At 41.1% G+C, this 21,546-nt stretch overlaps 2 protein-coding genes across 10 annotated transcripts in view; one reads left to right on the top strand and one right to left on the bottom strand.

Annotated features, from left to right (window-relative positions):
* Positions 1-3,540: 3,540 nt before the first annotated feature.
* Positions 3,541-21,546, bottom strand: part of LOC111261647 (SEC14 domain and spectrin repeat-containing protein 1-B) — a gene marked incomplete at its 5' end in the record, with an annotated part of 30,330 nt that continues 12,324 nt past the window's right edge. The window contains 2 exon segments of one of the 3 annotated variants that reach the window (XR_002681128.1): positions 3,541-3,982; positions 19,891-20,467. Coding sequence is in view for 1 of the 3 variants with exons in the window: in XM_022835264.1 (XP_022690999.1) it covers positions 20,018-20,467 (450 nt within the window). 3 annotated transcript variants of the gene reach the window in all.
* Positions 5,400-18,543, top strand: phtf (putative homeodomain transcription factor). 7 transcript variants are annotated; one of them, XM_022835269.2, is made up of 3 exons: positions 5,402-5,904; positions 6,002-6,342; positions 15,411-18,543. In XM_022835269.2, exon 3 carries the CDS (start codon positions 15,413-15,415, stop codon positions 17,525-17,527), a length of 2,115 nt encoding a protein of 704 aa, XP_022691004.1. In that variant the 5' UTR covers positions 5,402-5,904; positions 6,002-6,342; positions 15,411-15,412; the 3' UTR covers positions 17,528-18,543. The 7 variants fall into 7 exon arrangements, with proteins under 7 accessions (XP_022691001.1, XP_022691004.1, XP_022691006.1 ...); XM_022835271.2 differs by having other exon boundaries at positions 5,813-5,904; positions 6,008-6,342; XM_022835272.2 differs by having other exon boundaries at positions 5,862-5,904; positions 5,983-6,342.

Below are 21,546 nucleotides of genomic sequence, written 5' to 3'. Positions count from 1 at the left end.
ATATATATTATATAGTGTGTGTGTAACAGTGGAAACGGGATGATAATCAAAACATTCACTACGCAACCACAAATCTTTTTCTAAAGAGAGGAAAACCAGCTACGTAACACATGTAGCTCCACCATGTATCACACCATGATAGAACACGACAATGAAATGAAAATACGAATATGGCACACTCAAACTACAAACAATCACTAAACTGTAAAGGTGTTATCTTGAGTTTAACTCCCATTTTACGCTATCATACAATTAGAAAAAACTTTGTTTCTGTAGAACCTATTAACTTATTAACTGTAGAACTTAGAAAGTCGAACTTCAAAATGACAAAACTGTTTTAAAAGAAAGGTCTATTTCTTACGAACCGTTAATTTTAAATATTGATTATGCAGTACGTAATAGTATTATTTAAACAGCAGCAACAGCATATTGAACACCAAAAGCAAGTTCACAAGACAAAGTAGAAAAATAAGGGAATTAACTTGATATGTTTTTTTTTTTCTATAACTGACAACGTCTTCTGATAGAGTTATCAAATCAATATCTCGAAGGAAGCCGTTTTCTTCATAGACATGCATTTTAGCTCGTTGTTGGCGGCGTTACTTGCTTTTGCGTGTGTCTATGTGCTGTGTACCTAGCCGTGAGAAATATAGACAATCACTTCTGGAAGGAAACGGTAGTATAGCCACAGAAACTGATCAACACTTTTGACTTGACGACCCTTATGTTGACAAAGGACTCGGACTCGTATTATAGAGACCATCGTCGTACCGCTGCGCTACAGTATGCTCGTAGATTGGCCCTATCGACTCACTACGATGGCAGGCGCTCGCTCACGCACTCAGTCATCGTTGCTGATCTTTCCTTTATGATACTCAGCATTATAAGCAACAACAGCAGTAGCCATGCAGCCTATACAGTCCTAAAGGTAAGTAGCCATATAACCCAGTTTGCAGGACCGACCGCCAACGGTAACTAGGATACGTCTCTAGTCATAAGCTCAAGACAAGGCCACTACGAGTGAGCAATAATAGTCTGCTAGCAGTCACTAGCTGGGTATATGGGAATATTGAAAACTTAGAACGACGGGCCAAAATGTCTAACTATCCTTCAATGCGAAACACGCATGTCAATAAAAAAAAACTGCGCAAATACGAGGAGAAGAGCACATAATAATTGGCATTCATCACACTTTTTGCTTGTGGATAATGAATGCCCTGTTGCAAATTTACACACCACATATATATATACACACTTGTGTGTATATGTGAACATATATATGTATATACGAAGCGATATACTTTTCATGCAATAAGCGGCATCACGCAACGATGGGCGCACTAAGTAGGTGACATTATAAATCATAACAAGCTGCTGCCGTTAACAGTCGTAGCGGTTCTGTCAAATAAACGATGGTCAGTCCGCTTTAGATCTTAAGCTTTGTTGCGTGAAATTGTTGTTTTCTGAATGAGACGAAACGTATATGAACATTCCGTGGTAAATGATATGGGTGGATACCGGTGCATGAATCGACTCGAAGGAACAGAGCGGCACAATACCTGTTTCAATATCTATTTAATATGGCGATATATAATCGAGATCGAGAGCCTCATGTATTGTTACATTATACCTTTAATGTAAGCTTGCTTAAATGCCAAAAAAGAAGGGAGAGAGACGTGGCGTTCAAGATACCCTGTGGATTTAGGAAGACAGATGACCTCTTTGACGCATCTATAAACATGACTGTTAAGGATATGCGGAGCAGCTTCTCAACGAATACGTATTTAAAAATTCCTTCAAGAGATACTACCGCATTGGCGTGATTATCAAAACATTAACGTATAAGCTATCTCGATATTGTCATGTACACCGGACAACTCTTTTTAGTGAGCCCTGTGTTGACTTAAGTCAGTGTGCATACATCATACATCAAAGGCCAAAATATGGTTAGGAATATTTTTTGGAAAGCAAATATTACCCTCGAACCTAGAACTCTGGAACTCCAGGTCCGAGTCCGACTGTGCACAGAACAATTTAGTCAATTAGAGGCTCGACCTACTTCAGTTACTTTCATCTAAACGTAGAGAATAAAAATATCATAGCATAGTATGTCAAGCTATACTCAACATAAAGTCAAATAGTAGTATGACAAGTTTATATCTAAACACTATAAACAGCATTAAGACTTTCTACGAATTCGTGGCGCCATCTGTTTGTTGACCCGGATGACAACTGTAAACACAATTCCTGCTGTGTAAGAAGCTACATATGTATGCGTTATATGGGCAATTAATTCAACATAAAACAAGGGGCAAGGCCTCTAATGCGTGCTTGCCGCGCAACAACGTTCTGGGCCTTCTAAGCCGGGCATCTCGACATTCGTTAAATGCTTACTGTTGTGAAATATCCTATTCATCCATAGCTGCTAATTTAACAGACGGTACTTCTTTCTTACTACTGTTCCGTTTCGAAAAATTACAAATGAAAACATGCCTCAATAGCCGATCTTGAAGAAAGCTAGAATAACATGCATCAATGATCAATCTGTGCCCAGTACATCAGGAGAACATACCATACGGGTTAAAATTTTCTACCGCTAATGCCACGAACTTCGAACTAAGTATCGATGAAATTGGCCTTCTGCGAGAACATTTTTAGGATATGCAAAAAATGTTTATCGTAAATCGTCATTGGAACGCTCTCCTTACCGTGAACATCATACTATATTAATTTCATTATCGCAGCCGGTGCTCGAGTACTGCGCCACCGAACGTTCGAAAATATCTTTAGAGTAATTTGTACTGATCGCAAACTATGTCTGAAATGCTATAGATATCTGTTTCGAGATACGGACCTTTTTAGCTAAGTTTTTCATCAGTCGGAAAGTAACGATTTCAATATCGCGCACGTAAACACTTCAGGTTAGATAGAATACTGCAGCCCCTGCTCTACACCAACACAAACAGTAATAAGAATTATCGATCATAATGAGTTCGGGCGCCGACGAGCGTACCGGTAAATATGGCGGTCGCAAGAATGTCATATCTGATTCAGCGCACTATTTTGAATTCGATTCGCTTTCACTTTTAAATACAAGAAGCCAGTAGTTTCGTGACCAAAGACAACATGTGAAAATGTTACGACATATTGTGAAATATGTCACCTGCACAACTAGCTCTGGAATCATAGCTAAATCACTGCTCAAGCTCAAGCTCAATGTCGTATTGGAGGAGAGTACATGTTGGGTGACCTACACAGTCGTACACAGCGAGCTCCACCGCTTAATAAGTACAAGTCGCGACTACTTGTACTTTATTTACCCTTCAGTATTAGCACCGATGGCTAACTAACAGATCGTCCCAAACAAAGAAAAGCAACGTTTTTCAGTACATTCGGATACAGCTCGTCTTTCTTTCCTTTCCAACCACTTTTCGTCATCACTAGTATCTGTAATACGTATATTAAATGTATATGTATGGTGTCACCGAACAGCGAATTCATGATTAGGTTGGTTACGCTGCACGAAAGTGCTTCATCTGTTTTACCTTTGATAGCCCGGTGCCCCGGATCTGCAGAGTGATCAGTCTCCGAGCGATGATCTCTGAGACACCCTGCGACGAACGAAGTAATGATACAATGCTCCAAACATCGGCGGAAGCTGTCGTATTTGCTTCTGGGGTTGACATAGCCGATAAAGGCGATATCGGAGCCCGCGTGCTCTCATTCCGCTGCTGGACGACACTTTCTGCACAATTAGCACTTAAGCATAGCACAAAGAGCACCACGGTCCGTACACTGCAGCAATAACTCCATACACTGCGGCCACCAAATATACGAAACGTTGGTCTATCGGTCGTCTTCCGGCCTAGACGGACCCCCACCATCGTAATTCGTCACGAGCGCCGCCACTACCACAAATCACCGCGATTTTCTACCACGACCAGTCAAGAGCAGCGCTCGAAGGAACCTACTCATCAATCAACTGATGAAGAAAGAGATGACGACAATTATCACCGTCATCACCTCATCGTCTCACCCCGTGGTCTGTTTTTTTGCCGACGTTTTAATAATCCAGGCTCTCTTTCGGAACGAAAACAGGCGATGTGCTGTGCCCGCACCAACAGACACTTTTCGCCTGTAACCACCCACCCACCCGATTACTACTATACTGTTGCAGTTGCTTTCACTACTCTGCTGCTATTTTAACAACAACTATAATATAATAATAACAGTGAAAGTGCTAATACTGGTATCACTGATTATAATACAGTCATAGTAGTGGTCAAAATGGGTTTACGTTTCCCAAGTCCACCCACAAGCCGTCTCTGTGCTAATCCGAACAATAACAATAGTAAATCAATTAAATCATAACCATAATAATCATAAATTGAATGCAGTAATAATAGGTAACTACTACACGCTTCCCTCCTGCGTTGTTGCAGTTTGACGTTCCTCGTCGTCTTCGTCGTCGCCGTTATCTACTTTGTCGTTTTATCTATAAGTGCTAGTGCAGTCTTCCTTTGAAAGATGTCCGTTTTTTTACTGCATAGAAACTAGAAGCCTTACGTTATTTTCTTTTTCGATATAACTTCTTTTTCGTTGTTCCTTAGAGCGAACAGGGGCGGCAGTGGCAGCCGCTGGCTGAAGCGAGCTGCAACCGCGGCAGCGGGATCGACGCTGCAGCAGTTTGATACTGTAGTGTAGTGATACTGACTCGTGACGACGAGAGTGGTACTAGTAGCAGCAATAGCACTGGATGGAATAAGAGGACCGACCACCACCACCACCACCACCACCACCACAAGGTACACAAACCGAGACTACTCAGCTGGTAGCTGAGATTGAAGCTATGATCGCCAGACGGCGCTCACAACCGCGGAATGAAAGGGGATTAGAACGGCGCAAAATTTTGAACCGTACTAAGGGTCTGTGGTGATGTTGATCAGCTGCGCGCGATATATCGCGCGCGGCGCGGAAGGAGTAAGGGCATGGAGAGTCACTTCTGGTTGTTGTTATTATGTTTGTCGTTGTAAAGTTGTTCGTGTTTGTGTACCTTTGTAGTAACACTGGCTGAATATCATTGGAGTAGACGCGCGCAGTGGCTGCTGTGGTGGCGCCAAATTTCGTAATGGTCACTGTCTCTAATATTAAACCTACAAATCACAAGCATTACGTAATCTAACAGGCTGTATTTAATGCAGGGTATCTGTCTGATGATAACATAGCTTAAAAGCAAAGTCAACAGCAGCTGTAAAAGCAAGATAGGGACGAAGTGTACGAGTTTTTATTGAATGTGAAAACAATTGGTAAACTCACTAAAAGGTCTGATACAGGCCCCAACTCGAACATGCACAGACTAGATTAGGCAGGACTACTGGCTGCTACTGCTGTTGCGGTTCTGGTGTTATGACGTCATGAGTACGGGGAAGGGACGAATCTTGCCGCCTCTACTCGCACTCGAACGGTCCACCCAGTAGCGAGGAGATTCTGTAGTACCGTTCAGTGTGAAGCAATAAACATAGCAGAAAGCAATACTAGTAGCAGCCAGAATACTCATTCACAGGCAGGGAGGCAGGCAGGCACCCTGACGACGACGACGACGAACGGACAAACAGCGTTTGCACCCTCACAGAGGGGCCGAACCTGTCTTGGGTACAGTTTCAAGTATAGGCAATCGTGGCACACAACATGGCGGCCGTATCTGTGGTGGCAACATTGCAGGACTGGGGCAGACTTTCCCAGTTGTCGGATTCTGGTCGAAAACGCTGAACTCCGCTTGCGTGCCGTGTATGGCAGGTTGTAGCAAGCACTTTGGCGTAGCGTCAACTACAACAAAACAAAAATTCCGGCTGCCATCAACAACGAATCCATTGGGACGTCAGAGTTCAAAACGGAAGGGTTCTGGTGAGTTAGGATTATTTCCACTTTAGAAAAACAGTGCGCAGCTTAACCTTAATTCAGTCAAGTTAACAAGCAATAAAGCAATACTATTTGTTCCAAGTTGCAGTAAATCACCTGCTGAGTGCAGTCCGACAGAAGACGACCGTATTATTGGCGCATTCGCGGAAGTGCAGAAAATGAAAGAAGCTTATGAGTTGCTTTTACGATTGATCTTCACACAACACACATTGTAAATGTCAGCATGGTAAACGGGGCTTGGGGGTATCGTTAATCTATTGTGATATGGTGATTTCTTTCGGTTGGCAATTTGCGACCGGGATTGAACGAAATGGATGCACTTGGTATTCAAGTACGTCTCCTTGCGTCTCGCCAGCAGCTTGCAAGTTGAGAGCTAAGATCTCGTTGGCCGTGGGTCGATACCAATACAAGCGACGCACACAGGTAGGATTTCAATTTCACTAAATAGCAACCATTTTAAAACTGCCCCGCCGCGAAGAAGAGGTTTGATTAGAAAAAGTACAGTTTCACATAGGTGAATGTCATGAATGGAACAATAATTAAACTTCTGTTGGGAATTTTTTTTAGACCAATCAGTCGTACGTTAACTTTAAATATACACCCTTTTTAAGAATCTTAGAAAGTGAAAATGACCGCTCCGTATGATTTTGAGACAGCGTCTCAGTCTATAATACAGCAGGTTTGCTCTGCTTATTATTATCATTACTATTTTAGCGCTTTAGAAGTATAGTGTGCCCTTTATCGGATAAACCTTCGCGACAGTAACTATTCAATGGCAGGCAGCGCGTTTTTCTCTATCGTTTTGAGCAGACGCAAGCGATTTATCTCACAACTGATGGGAGATACAGAGAACGCGGACGATCGAATCGCACTTTTACTTGTCCAGGTAATGGCGATACAGCAAGTTACCTGGCTAGTATTTTAAAGGTAGCTAAAATAGTCCGGACTAGTATCAACGTTGTTTTTCCATTTATATCTATGTGAGTAGGTACGTTTTGAAACAGAATCTGTTAATGAAAATGAATTAGCTAATAATTTGTTTTTTATTCTGAAATTAAATATTATACTATTCGAATAAAAAGCTACTTTCGAATTCAATTCAGAACATACTTTTTTTTTTTTTTTTAATTTATTGCTGGCCTAAATAGGGTCTTTTATTGAGAGGTACATTAATAATAAATAATAGTAAGATGGGGAAAATCAAATAAGAGGATAACCCTTAAATAGACAAAATGACGAAACCTTTAAGAAAACTGAGGAAAGAGATTGCGAGAAGTTGGCAGCTGCAGCCCTGAAGTAGCAGTTGCTAAAAGGAATCAGAAACGAGAGGAGTGAGCGACGCGCGGAAACGTAGGGGATAAACGGACTCGGGGCTACGGGGGTGAGCCGCCTAACCGGGAAGCCAAAAGGCAGAGGCAAAGTGCACTGACTTGGGCGGTACTGGGAGGAGTACACACTGAACGGTAGGGAGAGAGACAGAGGAGGCATGGGGAATTCTGCAGGTGGCAAACAGTCCATAGTTTTGAGAAGAGTTAGCTTGTTCAACAGCTATTGCCGGATCCTCGTACGATTAGACAAAGGGAAACAAAAGAGACAAATAGAGATTTGTGTTTTGCATATTTGTATGCAGTTCCGGGTACCTCTAATGGAGAAAAAGTAATTCAAGAAGAAGGAGGAGAACGAGGTTGCTTACAAAAAACTGCTACTTGTCTGAAGAGAAATTTTAGAGGGCGTAAAACATCAAGTAAAGCGGGCAGGTAGGAGCTAGTGGTTAGAGTTAGATTATCGACGACAGTGTTTCCTATTTTAATTCGTGTAGTGATTTTCTAAGCGAAATGTTTATTTTTCATTTCTTATAAATAGGAGATTTTAACGTAACGAAGAAATAGATTAAGGCCTAGAACAGTATTCTGATTAACGCTTTAAAAAAGAGCTCAGGATTATTAAATAGTTACATAGGAGAACTCGATTCGAGAGTCACGAAAAAGTATCATGAAAGAATTCTAAATGGTCCAACAACTCGATAAGAATACCATGGCCTAAATAGTTGAAAACCATGATCATGTCCAGCCATCACACTGCTATTTATGCATGCATCTTCACATATTCGTTAAAGTGTCGGAACTTGTTTCAGTGAATTTAATTATTAGCGTAATATATACATAAAGGTCATCAGATCAGTTTTAAATCATGCAAGCTTTATGCCGATCACATTGCGGGAGTTTTGTGTTGCGGCAGAAGATTTCCGTGATTGATTGATGGGTTAGGAGATGATAGTAAGCAACTGTTTCATAAGAATAATAGTTATGTGTTGACTCTCGATCTCATATAAAATTGTACATCTCGTTCATTCAGTCATTTTTCGCATAAGGGAGGAATATTAATTTTCTGTAACGCGACCTATACTGTGACGATTAATTGACTAGAACTATTTAACTAGGACACTTTGAGCACTGATCAGTAGGTGTGTGGGAATTAGTTAAATACACTTAAATCAATGCAAAACGCCGTGGCATACACCGCCTTTAACATTGACAGACATGAAAAACCTATCAACCAGAGGGGCTCACCGCTCACTTCATCGCGTCCGCCGGTACCTAAAATCGATTTTTTACGAGAATATTTCTAGGACTGTATTTGAATAACTTTTGGAGATTTTTTTACACACGCTTCTCCTTAAAAGTCTACTTAATATATCGTTATGCACCGCGATCGCAGCTTAACTAGTAATTTTCCTAAGGTATTGCCGTTTGAAGACGCCAGAGACTTTTCAATGGCTATCATGCGTCAAGCAAAGTTGATAAGTTTGGGCCGATAACAAGCTGAGGTGTCAAAAATGTTGGACTCAAATCGGCTGAAAAGCCCCAGGCATGCAAATGGAGAAAAAAGGTTATACAAAATAAGTAGTTGCAGTGGGCATGCTCCTACTCAAAACGGCCATTAGCTGCTGTATGAAAAAGCCAGGTATATCATGCATGTCTTTTTGGATTGCTTTAATGATTTTATTAGCCCTTCAAATCTAAACCCTATTAAGGATCTTTCAAGTTTCCTAGTAGAAATCCAGAAAATAGGTTTTTCCGAATCCGTGTCAAGACTGAGGATAACATTCACCGATCAGATGGAAATGCCTTAGGCGACCTTCAACCACTGGAAGTTCGTCTATTCGCGTAGAGATAAGACAACAACTGACCTTTGCTAAAACTCCGGAAACGACGCACTGTAGTTCGCTATGGCGAGTTTGTTGCTTCGTTTTGAAAAGAACTGGCCGTCTTCTGACACCAGAGGTAGTAGTTTTATCCTAACTCAAATGCTGTATTGTGTATGCATTATATATATTGGGTATACTTGGTAAACCCATGTTGGTCAACGGAATTATTGGCAACACAGCTTACTTAAACTGATTTTAAAATACGTTGTGGATCGTACACATGAGCTCATTTTGGAGCCGACAGCAACTGCCGATGTAACTGCATGTGGGCTATCGACAACAGCAAACCCGAATATACATGTTTTGATAAGAAAACGATTAACTTAACTAGCATTTCATTTTAGTAAAAAATATAGCTAGAAAAAAAGAATGTTCTTTTTGATGAATCATCACAGTCCATATAATTTGGATGTGCAATTAGTTTTGGCGTAGTGCTATATGGCTTATATGCAAAATAGCTGACAAATATAATATTGGCATATGTGGTTCTTACTTCTTTGGATATTCTTTTTCGAACATTAGATTGTTTTGATTAGGACGAAATTAATTGTATAAGAGCTAGGGGCCTTAATTTGGTAAGATTTCAGACTGGCACTCCGTTAGTGGCTGTAGTTTAATTTTAAACATACAGGTTGCGTAATGTTTGTATGTCAACTTTTTTCAAAACTACACAAGCAGCAGGATGCGTGCAGTGGGTTAAAAGATCAATTGCCAACAAAAGCGAGGATACTGGGACAACATTCTAGCAGGGTAATCAAAGAATACAACAGGATGATAGAATAACGACATTAAGGTAGCGGAATCACGCACATAAGTAATTGACTAAGTCAATTAATGCACGCTGGTGGTTGTTTCAGAATCAATTTAACGGTGTTTCGAAAGATTTACGACTGAGAAAAAAGGCCTATAAAAGTTTCGGGTTTGCAATTGAACGATAGTTGGATGTAACTTGTGTTAAATATCGCTGCAGGCTAATTGGATAACTTCCTAATTGGAAGCCTAATTCGAAGATCAACATTGCCTGAATGTTGGTTGAAATAGGGCAATTGTCTCAGGAGAAGTAAACTCGAATGGTTTAGACTTTATGTTTGGCTAAGTCGAACCTGAATAGAAATTATTTATATCAGGACACATCGAACAAGGTAACAGGCTAGGTGAACCAGGGTAGCTGCAACGGTAAAATTAAATGTGTACTGTAATTCACGTTAGGTTAATGATAACATAAAGGAATTAAGTCAACAGGAAAACAAGCGCAAAGCGAAGCATACAAGCGGGATTAGATACAATAAAATTTTGTGCTTGTGTTTGCTTATATGTCAAAGTGCGGGTTGATTTTTAGTAGATTGTGGGAGCTTTAGTCGGCACATACCGATTAGATGTATACTTTTTTCAAGAGGAGCTTCTTTTCCCGATAAAATGTGATGTTCATTTGCGCAAATTAGTTGTTTTTCTGCGATTTGCTCGACAACTATTGAGGGTTCACCAGATTTATTTTTCCCAAAATCAATTCGGAATCGATAAAATGTGACTAGTCGCAGTTCGTATATACAAGGCAGTTTCTCCTTTGGGGGAGCGTGGCGCTTCTTCGGTTGATTTGCAAAATTGCTGATGAAATATGGATCATCTCAGATCATGAGCAATTTTTAGATATTTCGAAATTGGATGTATACTTTTTTTTCAGGCTGCAGACTTGGAAGAAGGGCACAGGGTGTGAGTTAGATAAGGTCTCAGACTAGCGCTGCGTGTACGACGAGAGTAATACAAGTTCAAAAAAATTAGGAGCTTAATTAAGTTAATTATTAAGTTAAGCTTAGCTAATTCCCCAAAGAGCAGATTATATGCAGAGCAGACACATTATATATATATATATATACGAACTGCAAAAAAATAACGAAGTAACTAACTAATCACTAGCGTAACAGGGTGATGAAGTATTTGTACCTGCACATGAATCACATTGCTGCGGGTATAGAATTTAATAAATTAAGGGAATGTCGTTAATGTAACCTGCTAGTTGCAAGGGTACAACAAAATATATACAGCAGTGCCATAGGTTGGATATAACATGAATTGAGTATTAGAACACGCTCACATAATAACTGCTGTAGGTTTATTAGGAATATTTCAATGCGAAACGGAGTTAATTAATAAATCCACTGAATCAAAAAGTAGAATGACTCTTACGGAATAACGAAATTTGTGTGGCAGGATTTTTGGAGAATTGCGACAGGCGAACTATGAAGGTCCACGATTGAATTGTCACTTAGATTATGCCGACAAAAGTTCGTTCAGATGACAATAGGCTGATGTAATATAGCAAAAGGCTAACGAGCTTGTGGGAGGCAGATAATTGCAGCGGGATGACTGTCAATATGTCTTGGATTAATTAACGACAAAAAAGGTGCGGGGCAAAGTCCGCGAATTCTACGTCTGACTAACAAATAATATGAAAACAAGCTTCTGAATAAGAGTAAGTGGTAGTTTGCCCAACCTAATTCGAACAAAATGCTTTACTTTAGGAAGATAATATCCCCAGAAAGCTAACCAGTATAAATATCATGTCTACGCTTTAGGGGAGCTGCCTTGATACAACGCTAATGTCTATAATGAACGTCTAGTCGTTTCCGGCTTTTATTCTCTGCATTTAGTTTTGTTCTTAATTCCGTTCTCTTCTAATGGTAGACGATTTTCCGGAGATCGTTTTGAAGATGCCAGTTCAACTTTACCAAGCTCACCTTTTAAAATAGTTTATTGTGCTTAGGCAGAAATACCATTTAACTAAAGTTAATTAGAAGTCATCAGAGAGCAGGCGTATCTAAAGCTCATCTTTAGCTATCTTAAGAAATAACTGGCAACTTCACTAGAATACAATTTTTATTTATAAGTTGCTACATGTGAACAGATAACAGATGTATTTTAGATAAAGCGGCCTTCGGAATGACAGACCATGGGCAATCACAGATCCGGTAGATCATCGAATGCATGATTCTTTACAAGTAGCATTTCTTATATGTAAAAACTGAGCTCCTGCATATATATTACTTTTATTATCATATTATTATAAGAAGTATATATGTGCTTCTTACTGTCACAGCGAAATGTTTACAGGTGTCAATAATATAGCTATATTTATTAAAAAATGCTTTTATAATTGAAAGAAAGATATGGCCTCGCGTTCCTACCGTTAAAAAGCGCATACTGAATTGATTCATAAGTAATTTTATTTATCTTTGAAATAGCAGGAATTTTATTATGAACAAAGCGGTGAATTTCAAATGTGGCGGTTTCGTCTCTTAACTTTACACATTACGCGTTACATCGTATAGGTGAGCCGCATAATTCGCGCATTACTGCTGCTGTTGTTTCTTCGGGAGCAATGAATGAAGCTCGAATCACTGTATACGTGACCCCATCTCGTTTTGCGCTGCAAAGGCTGAGCCTGATATTCTAAGGTTTAGATGGGTAGTAGAAAAAGTAAAAGAAATATTGGAGTGTCAGAAAGAATGTATCAAAACGGTCTTAAGCAATTTAAAAGTTAAGATTTCCCCTGAAGTTACTCGAACGCTCCCTGTAGTAGACGGAGCCTGGTCCTCTTGAGTGATACTCAGCCGGTCCAGGAAATTCGAAAGCTCATTGCACAAATTGGAACTAGTTAGTTAAATGTTTGGTATAGACTCCAGGCATTAGTAGTGCGATGTATAAATCAAGTGCGAATAAGATCTGTTCAGACGTCATTGGCAACCTCTTAACTATTCGTTCTCCGCCGCTTGCTGGGCAGAAAGAAAATACATTTTTACACAAAATCGTCACTAGAAATGAAAATCAATAGTCTACGGTAGTGTCAAATACAAAGAAATAATTAAGCTATCTTTCTTCAGCCTTTTGATGAAGAACTAGGGCTTGCACTAGACATAAGATCATATCTTATTACGCACCATCCTATTACGCATACTTTAACGTTTGTTCTCGTATACTTTCAGTATTTCGTCAAAACAACAAGAGTTTACGTATTGCCGCTAGCATAAAGAGCAACCATTGAGGTTAATGCAACACGAAATCGAGTTCATCATTGAAAAGCACCTCTGTTCTCATTTCTTTCTCTTCGCGACTCCATAAACGGCACTAACAAGATGGAACAATTTTTTTTTTACTCGTAATCTAATACTAACGTGGCAGAATGTCAATTCCGTCGGATCAATGTTTGCCGTCTTCCAGTTGACCTTTACCAGCGCCTTATGTGTAATAACGGTTGAAATCGTATGTGATGATACGTGAGTTCAAAACGCGTTTACGTATGTCGTCGTTGACTCTTCCCTTAAAAGAAACTAATCCTTGGTAATATAATGCCTGATAGGTACAAAGAAGAAGAGTAAATCAATAGAGAAGCTTAATATTTGCTTGGACGGCATTACGACGCAAAGGCGTCTTGTCATGTCATTCTCTCCTGATTTGTTACTATCCTTTTCGTCGTGGAGTGGAATTGTACTAAAGGGACTCGCGTACAACGGAGAGTGACAGGAGAGAGCGAGGCGGAAAAGAGAAGATGTACCGCGCATTGTCGCGTACAGTGCACCGTATAATTGCGACAGCTGTTTTAGCAGAAGAGCGGTGATGGAAGGCGTTCACTTATTTCCCAACTTTGATATCTATTTTTCTAGCGAATACACTTTGAATGTACACGCTCTTTTACCCCTTCCAGGTGGATTTCAGGAAAGGCTCAGTGCGGCTGCCTCTCCGGATTTCGATAACTGGTTATGTGCTGCCCTCATTTATCCATATATTCCTCTATAACACTAAAACACTTACTCCTTTGGTTAGTGGCCAGCACAATGGCCGTTCTACTGCTTGGTGATCGCGACAGGCGTTCGTGACTGCGCCAGGAAATGGTCAGTCGGTCCGTTAGCCGCTTAATTGTTTGGCTATGCCTTCGAAAATACTACGCACATACAATACCGCCAAGTGATGACTATCGTCGTCGCTGCCTCCTTAAAAAATCCTCCAAGTCAGTCATGGCTGCCGCTGCAGCTCCCTTTCGTCGTCACTGAGCCGCTGTTGCGGCTTTGTACAGTGTTTGCGCGCTGTTCTCGCTGCCATGGAAAACCGGCCAGTCCATTGAGATTATTTGAGCGGAATAGCTGGTTGTTGCTTTTTGATTTAGTTGTTTGATTGTGTAACGCCATGGGACCCCTTCATTTATGGCGGGCGTTATGTCGTCGCAACTCTACTCTTACAGGTGCTAAACCCCCATAAATTGCTTTTTAAATTAGTTTTTAAGGCACAATTAAAGTGAGATAGACTTCCCTAGCATTTGAAGTACCGAATGGCAAGCGTAAGCAAATTAGTGTATAAGAATCTAGCTAGAGACCGCGCTCTATTGATCGATGATCAGATGACCAGTACCAAATAGCCCATCTCGCTTCTGTCAGACGTGAACTCGTGTGTGAAAATTTCAGTGAATTACTGCCATCTTCTCGGCTGCGTACTTACTTATTATCACGTTTGCGTCTTCGCAATTAGATGTTCGAAAAGACAATAAGCCAACTCATATCGTTTGAAAAATTATCAAATCAGGCCAAGTTATTATTATGGTTTACTTAAGGAACTGCATCGATGCAGAAGCTTTAGTTCTCAAGTCACTATATGCTCGGAATTAGAAATAAGTAATTGAGGACTAGGTGTTTGTAGATTACTTATCCAAGGTTTCTAATGTTTTCTGTTATTATTACCTTTGGAAAATTGGTGATAGTGATTATCAACTCTGTGCAGGCGAAAGTGATCGCTGTCGCCAGGATTATAGAACGATCCAAGCCTCTGAGTAAGTGGCCTTTCACTATCAGTTAGCTCGTTCGCGTTAGTAAGATTTTACTCCGGAACCTAATTTGGCAAGAGCTAAAGCCTCGGCTCTCTGTTTTTAGTCCTCTCTAGATCTTGACTTCTCGTCTACGAACTGTAACGCTTGCGATATTATACACTAGACACGAGTATGACTTCGCTGCATAAAAGGAAACAAACTTTTTAAGGCCTGCGTGCAACCCATATACTAAAATAGTGTGTTCATAGCGATCAACGTTCGATCAGTTTCAACACATTTAAATTTGCCGTGACCGTTCCCACAACATTGCTATACAACTATATGAGCTAGCCAAGTCAAATAACAAAGTCAATTTGCCAGGTTGTTATGAATGCGGGAACACTCGTTCACATTCTGAATGTTGATCCTTCTGCAAATCATGTCCTAGTTAGCCGATTTACTAATTGGTTTGTGATGATGGGTACTTTACAGAGATGGATTTGAAGCTTGACCAAAGTCTTGGTTGGTATCAGAAGAAGATTGGAGCATACGACAAGGAAGCATGGGAACGAGATGTGGAACGCCGGGTCCGACGCGGCGTCAGCGGGCTACCGAAGAAAAATACCAAATTTAAGGCGGGGCTCATTGACGTTGACCTTGTCCAAGGATCAACGTTCAAAAAAAAGAAGCCTCGCAGCTCATGGCTGATACTTTGCGCAAGGGGCGCACTCAAAGCGTTACTCTACCCCCTCTTCTGCTGCTGGTGGGCGCAGCACACGAGCATTGAAGTTTCCTTGTACTTCTTCATGTTGTATATTGCTCAACTGCATGTGACGTATCTCAACTTGTTTAAAATAACCAAAGATCATTTCGACTTTATGGTAGTTGAGGTATACGGGCCTGTGATACTAATGGCGTGTCTTGGCGCCATCCATGAGCAGATTACGACGAAATGCGTGGGATCACCTAAACTACAGAAGAGATGCCTGAGGCGTAAGATTCCAAAAGTACCAAAGCCTGGAGTTAAGGTTGAAACGAAGGAGGACAGTAAAGAGAGTGGACTTGAAAGTCTTGACATGGGAACAAAGCGTACCGTTGACAGTTCAGAAAAAGGATCGAGTCCAACAAGTCCGAGTGAGCCAACAACACCTCTGCGACAGCCCAATATCGTCATTTCCTCAGATGACGAGGAATTTTTTATAGCGAAGAGCCGAAGCGAGATGAACAATCTACGGAGACGCAGGAAGCTAAAGCGGCGTTCTGATGGCGTTCTCTACGACTTGAGCCATCTGCGGCTGGACGAGGATCTGAATGTCCGTCGAAGGCTTTCGACGGAGAGCGGCGCTTCTTTCGTCCGCAAACGCGCTTGGGTCGACGATCTGTGCGACCGTGGGGAGACAGCCAGTAGTGCCGACGAATCCCAATTATCGCCTGAACCGCCAGAACTTGCGAAGCACCTCCAGTGTGACCTCGAATGGCCTAACTTGTCGCAGACAGATTGCAACTACATGAGCTCTAGTTCGGAGAATATCCATTCCGACGAAGCAACAGATGATGATGACTATGGAGACGATATTGCGCCGCTGCAATGTAGCACGGTGGACAAGGTCAGCTGTACAATCTGGGAACTTGGTGACTGTAAGAAAGTGGACCTGTCTATCTTCGACATCGCATCCGCAATCGTCCGCAAGGTGGACACGTGGCGCCATTCGAACGAATACCCTCTGCTCGCGCTCTTTCTTAGCTTTGTCGTTGCCATCTACCCGCTCTATTTCAAGAATGACTTTGGTTGTCCGTTGCGGCAGTTTATTGCACCTAACAATAGTTTATTTACGAATAACTCGTCTGCCGATGAGGCCGTTATCGACCTGTCGTGGGCGGGATTGCCTGATAACGCAATGATGGCAACAATCACCGCCTGTCTCGTCCGTTTCAGCCTTACTGGAACCTTTTTTTATTTGCTGTGTGTGGCCGAACGAACGTTCACTCAGCGATTCCTTTATGCCAAACATTTTTGTCAGTTGACATCAGCACGACGAGCGTATCGCTCGGAGCTACCGCACTTTCGTCTAAATAAAGTGAGGAACATTAAAGCCTGGCTAAGCGTACGATCGTACCTCAAGAAACACGGTCCACAGCAATCTGTTGATGCAATCGTATCTACAGCATTTATAATGGGCGTTTGCATCCTGTCCCTTTTTTGTGCCCAGATGCTTCGTGACGGAGGCTCACTGGAGCGCCTCTTCTGTTGGGAGTGCGCCCTGTGGTGTGTTGGCATTGGACTGTTTATGACACGCTTCATGGTGTTGGGTCTAAAAATTAATAAGAAGTATCGTAATCATTCGATCCTTATCACTGAGCAGATCAATCTTTATCTGCACATGGAACAGAAACCACAAAAGAAGGAAGAACTGGTACTCGCTAATAATGTTCTTAAACTAGCAGCCGATCTGCTCAAAGAATTGGAAAGTCCGTTCAAAATTTCCGGAATCTGTGCCAACCCCTATCTCTATAACATCACCAAAGTCATCTGCGTGTCGGCATTTTCCGCAGCATTGTCCGAACTTTTCGGATTCAAACTCAAGTTACATAAGATAAAAATTAAATAGGTATGGCCAAGACTTCACAACCATAACACATGAGTACCCTTGTAGGCTATTGACAGTCATCGTCGTACTGCAGATATCATTCAAGTAATACCTAAAATCAAATTAGGTATATTGTGAAAGACTACAATTGCAGGCTGTATGATGCTGAGGTACCGAGCGCTAATTCAAAAGTAAGGAGCATCAGTAAGGAACGTCCATGAACTAAGCTGGATCAGCTTGAAGGCAACGATGCAATACATGCGATGGATATTGGCGAAAGCCAAAAGAAGCCTTCGCTTCGAATCTTCGAGGTGTGTTTGAGGGTCAAAGCGCAGGCTCTCATTGATATTGCAAAACGATCGGACGATTTTCTCGAATCGCAAACGACCTGATCACATATAACAAAAGTATAAGCTGTATTAGACCGTTGTATATGGAAATATTGTTAATCACTAAATTCCCCGCGAAACTGTGTTGGCGCTACGCTTTCAGCTCCCGTATGTACATATTACTCATTAAAACAACACATAATAGCCTAAAAAAGTCGACTAAAGCGATGTTATTTTCTGTTATCGATGTCGGCTATCGATCCCGAAAACCCAGCACAAACTCTAGCCTAGATAGATAGGCACCTGTGTTTGAATTAGTTGTTGGTACTGTTGCTACACAAGTGGCCTTTACGGTGACCGTTAACTGATTTAGCGAGGGAAAATGCTTCAGAGAAGTCAGTCGATACATTTAAATCAAAGCCATTGAATAGAAATCACCCTATTAAGAAATTATGAAACTGAACGCTATGCGAAAAAGTTTTCTGGCAACATTTATGCCAAATCAAGCATGCTCAACTAGAATATGGACTGCTATCGAACGGCAGAGTCGACTTCCGTGCCAGAGCAGTTTGGAGTCAAATATCGTAAATTATAATTGCAGCCATCTTCTTTAATTTTATGCAACCATGTATGATAATGAAGAAAACGAACAAAAATGAAGAAAATAAATTTAAAAAAAAAAACAGAAAAATGTACTGTTCAAAGGTATATCGTTTGTATTTAATGTATTTACTTCCTAAACTCAAATATCATCAGCAGTACGACGTATTATTCTATAGCGTGGTACGTACTGCTAAGATATAACGTATATTTGTGTTTTTCGTTTTGCCATCAGATGGGCAGGCAGGCAGGCAGGCAGGCAGGAAGATGCAACGCGCAATCAGGATATAATTGTTGCAATTTGTTTGACTTCATTATAATGGCCGTAAGCTTCGAAAAACACGAAGTCTTCTCTATTATTGTCATCGATTAATAGACAACTAGCTTTATCCTTGTCAAGTCTGCTAGTAGCAGCAGCTTGCAACCGTACCTAATCTGGCGAACGCGCCTACTTATCTCCTTCATGTCTTCATTCACTCTCATTTGTGTGTGGATGCTCCTGCAAAACGTTCCTCATTTATGTGGTATAAGCAAAACGCAATTCTTAAAGGCTTTTTGTACCGATGTAATGCAGATAGCTATATCCTATTTCGACTGTGTTAGGCAAAGGCCAAAAGGGTCGTTATGTCTAGCATAACGCCATTTAGCCTTGGCCTTCAAACGCTTCTTTTTGCACTAGCACGGCAGGCGTGTTCTACTAGATACACAAGATGCACACTTTCCGTAGTTTTATCTGTATATATCAAGTAGAAGTTTGCTCGCTTAATCGTAACTTCTTCATTGACTGGTTTCATAAGCATCAAGGTATTTTACACAAGGTTCATTTAAGGCACTATTGTTCGCTCCTATCGCCAGGAACAGGTTGTTTGATGCATCGACAGAAACGGAAGGAGCTGTTGGCGGTAAGTAGTAAGTATGGTGAGAGGAAGGAAAAAACATCAAAATAATTCGTTGATGACTGTAAAGGTCAACTGAATCATATAGACTAATTCGAGTATCAGCCTAAAGCGAAACAAAAATGCGTATCTCGAATATGCTTCCGCCAAAGGTAACAGCACCTAACAAGTGTTGTTGGCTTTCCAGTACGCTACAACTAATATATACATATAGAAGCTAGGGCATATTTGCCGCTCAGAGAATTGACTATGTTTCCATTGTTACACGTCGTCGAATACGGTCGTCGGAAGTTCGAAACCCTTTTGTTGTACTGTATCATATCCTGTGTGAACAAATGTATCACACAACGTCCCTTTGATTATTAAGCGGCATTAAGTTGACATAGTACTAACGGTTGACTATATTAAAGGTTCGTATGTATCTCCACCGCAGGTTTCATTTAGAAGAACTTTCTTCCTTTCTGTAAACTATTTCGCTTTGCTCGACGCGGGCGTATGCTTGCTCGCAGTAATTGCCTCGACATATACACGTATATGCATATATATTGCCATGACTCACTCAGACGCTGTCGGACTTCCGCTAGCTCCTGGAGGCTGCTTATTGTTATTCCTAGTACGTGTTGTGTCCTCTTCGATTTTCCTCGTCGGCGTCATACATCACTACTCAGTCTAATTGGTCATAACTACTATACGAGTGAACTGCAGCTGTGGAATGATTGCAGTCTGCGTTGGGGCGTATTATTATTGTTGTTGGTGGTCATAGCCTGCAGCGGCGGCTGTGGCGGCGGCAGCGGCGGCGGCGGCGGCGGAAAGAAGGCGCTGCGTCGTTGTTGTCGGATAGCTGATGTAGCCATGGGTTGTTTGTTGTTATTGTTGCTTCGAGTACCGTTACTGTTGCTTGACAAGGTGTTTCGCAAGGGCACCTTCGAGGTTATGGGCGACGATGAAGGTGAGCTTCCTGCCGTCGAAGAACTCTGACTACCTGAAGAACGTCCACCCTTAGTCACATTGAGATAACGTATCCACGCGTTGAATAACTGGTCGGCAATCCGAATTGAGGGACCCGTTTTGTATTTACACTCTTTGCGCAGTTTCACTGCAGTGTCCAGTAAACGACGCCCATATTCGTATGCCTCCTGTGAAAATGTAATTTAACGATTTTAATTTGATTAAGCAATAATAATAATAATAAGCATTTAATCAGCTTGGACAATTATAATGCTTTTGTGGAAATTTGAAGAACGCAATGGTTGTTAAATTTCGTGAGTTGAATCATTCTACTTATGGTACTTAGTAGTATAGTAGTAGTAGTAGTAGTAGTGTTATGAGGTGAATCACACTGTACGACAGGTGCTATTACATAAAAACATTCATTCCCCCGAAACATTTACTCTGTGATGGACGGGCCGTTCATTCTAGCAACAAAACCTTACCAATGACCTGCTGAAAAAACATCTACATACGTTTAGGTTTAGCGGTTATTAGGTGATTATATACTTCATGCTGTTTAGCATGAAGTTTTCTATGTATATACGCTGAATGAACGTTGACAGTGTCTGAGTGCCTTCATGTATCATATCTATGTGATATGAGCCTCGGTAGCGCAAACATCAAACAGCTGCACTAAATACGCAACGTTCATTTAAGTCGAACAAATGGAAAAGTTTACATCATGCTATTTTGCATTGCTATATATTAAGTTATGCCTGTTCAATGACCCATTGCAAACATTTAGCGTTTAATTTACCCGTAGAAATATGAATATATTTTAGGTAATTAGATAGTGCTTTTAGAAAATAGCCGGTTTACAAACTTCTTCACTCTTGATAATAGCTATGTAACAATCTAAGTGATTTTCTGTTAAAAATTAAGTTTAAGGGAAAGGCAGGAAAATGTTGTAAAGCTCCAGAATTTGGTTTGTTAGGGTTTATTGGGCTGGTAGTCCCCGTGATAGCTTAGTGGGTAGCGCATTTGCCTGCCAATCTTAGGGACACGTTGTGGTCTAGGCTCAAACCCGAACATAGACACACCTCGTTTCGCGCTGGAAGCCGGCTGTCTGATAGGATGCTTAAAGGCAAAACTCGAAACACAGAGAGGTTTGTAGAATGAAGCGAATCGGGACTCGTACTACCTCCAGACCTCGCAGAAAAAGTTATCATCAATCATAAACATGAAGTAATGTATAAAAGATTTTGGCAGACGAAATTGTTCCTCG

This window comes from Varroa jacobsoni, unplaced genomic scaffold (assembly GCF_002532875.2).
Source record: "Varroa jacobsoni isolate VJ856 unplaced genomic scaffold, vjacob_1.0 scaffold_578, whole genome shotgun sequence".
NCBI lineage: Eukaryota > Metazoa > Arthropoda > Arachnida > Mesostigmata > Varroidae > Varroa > Varroa jacobsoni.
The sequence above is the reverse complement of the archived record's forward strand: the minus strand, read 5'-3'. Positions and strand labels throughout refer to the sequence as shown.

Excerpts from the sequence above, each read along its gene's own strand:
- phtf (XM_022835266.2), top strand. The coding sequence starts at position 5,790 with ATGGCAGGTTGTAGCAAGCACTTTGGCGTAGCGTCAACTACAACAAAA. Across the intron at positions 5,905-15,410 it reads TTCAAAACGGAAGGGTTCTG|AGATGGATTTGAAGCTTGAC; the intron begins GTGAGTTAGGAT and ends GGTACTTTACAG.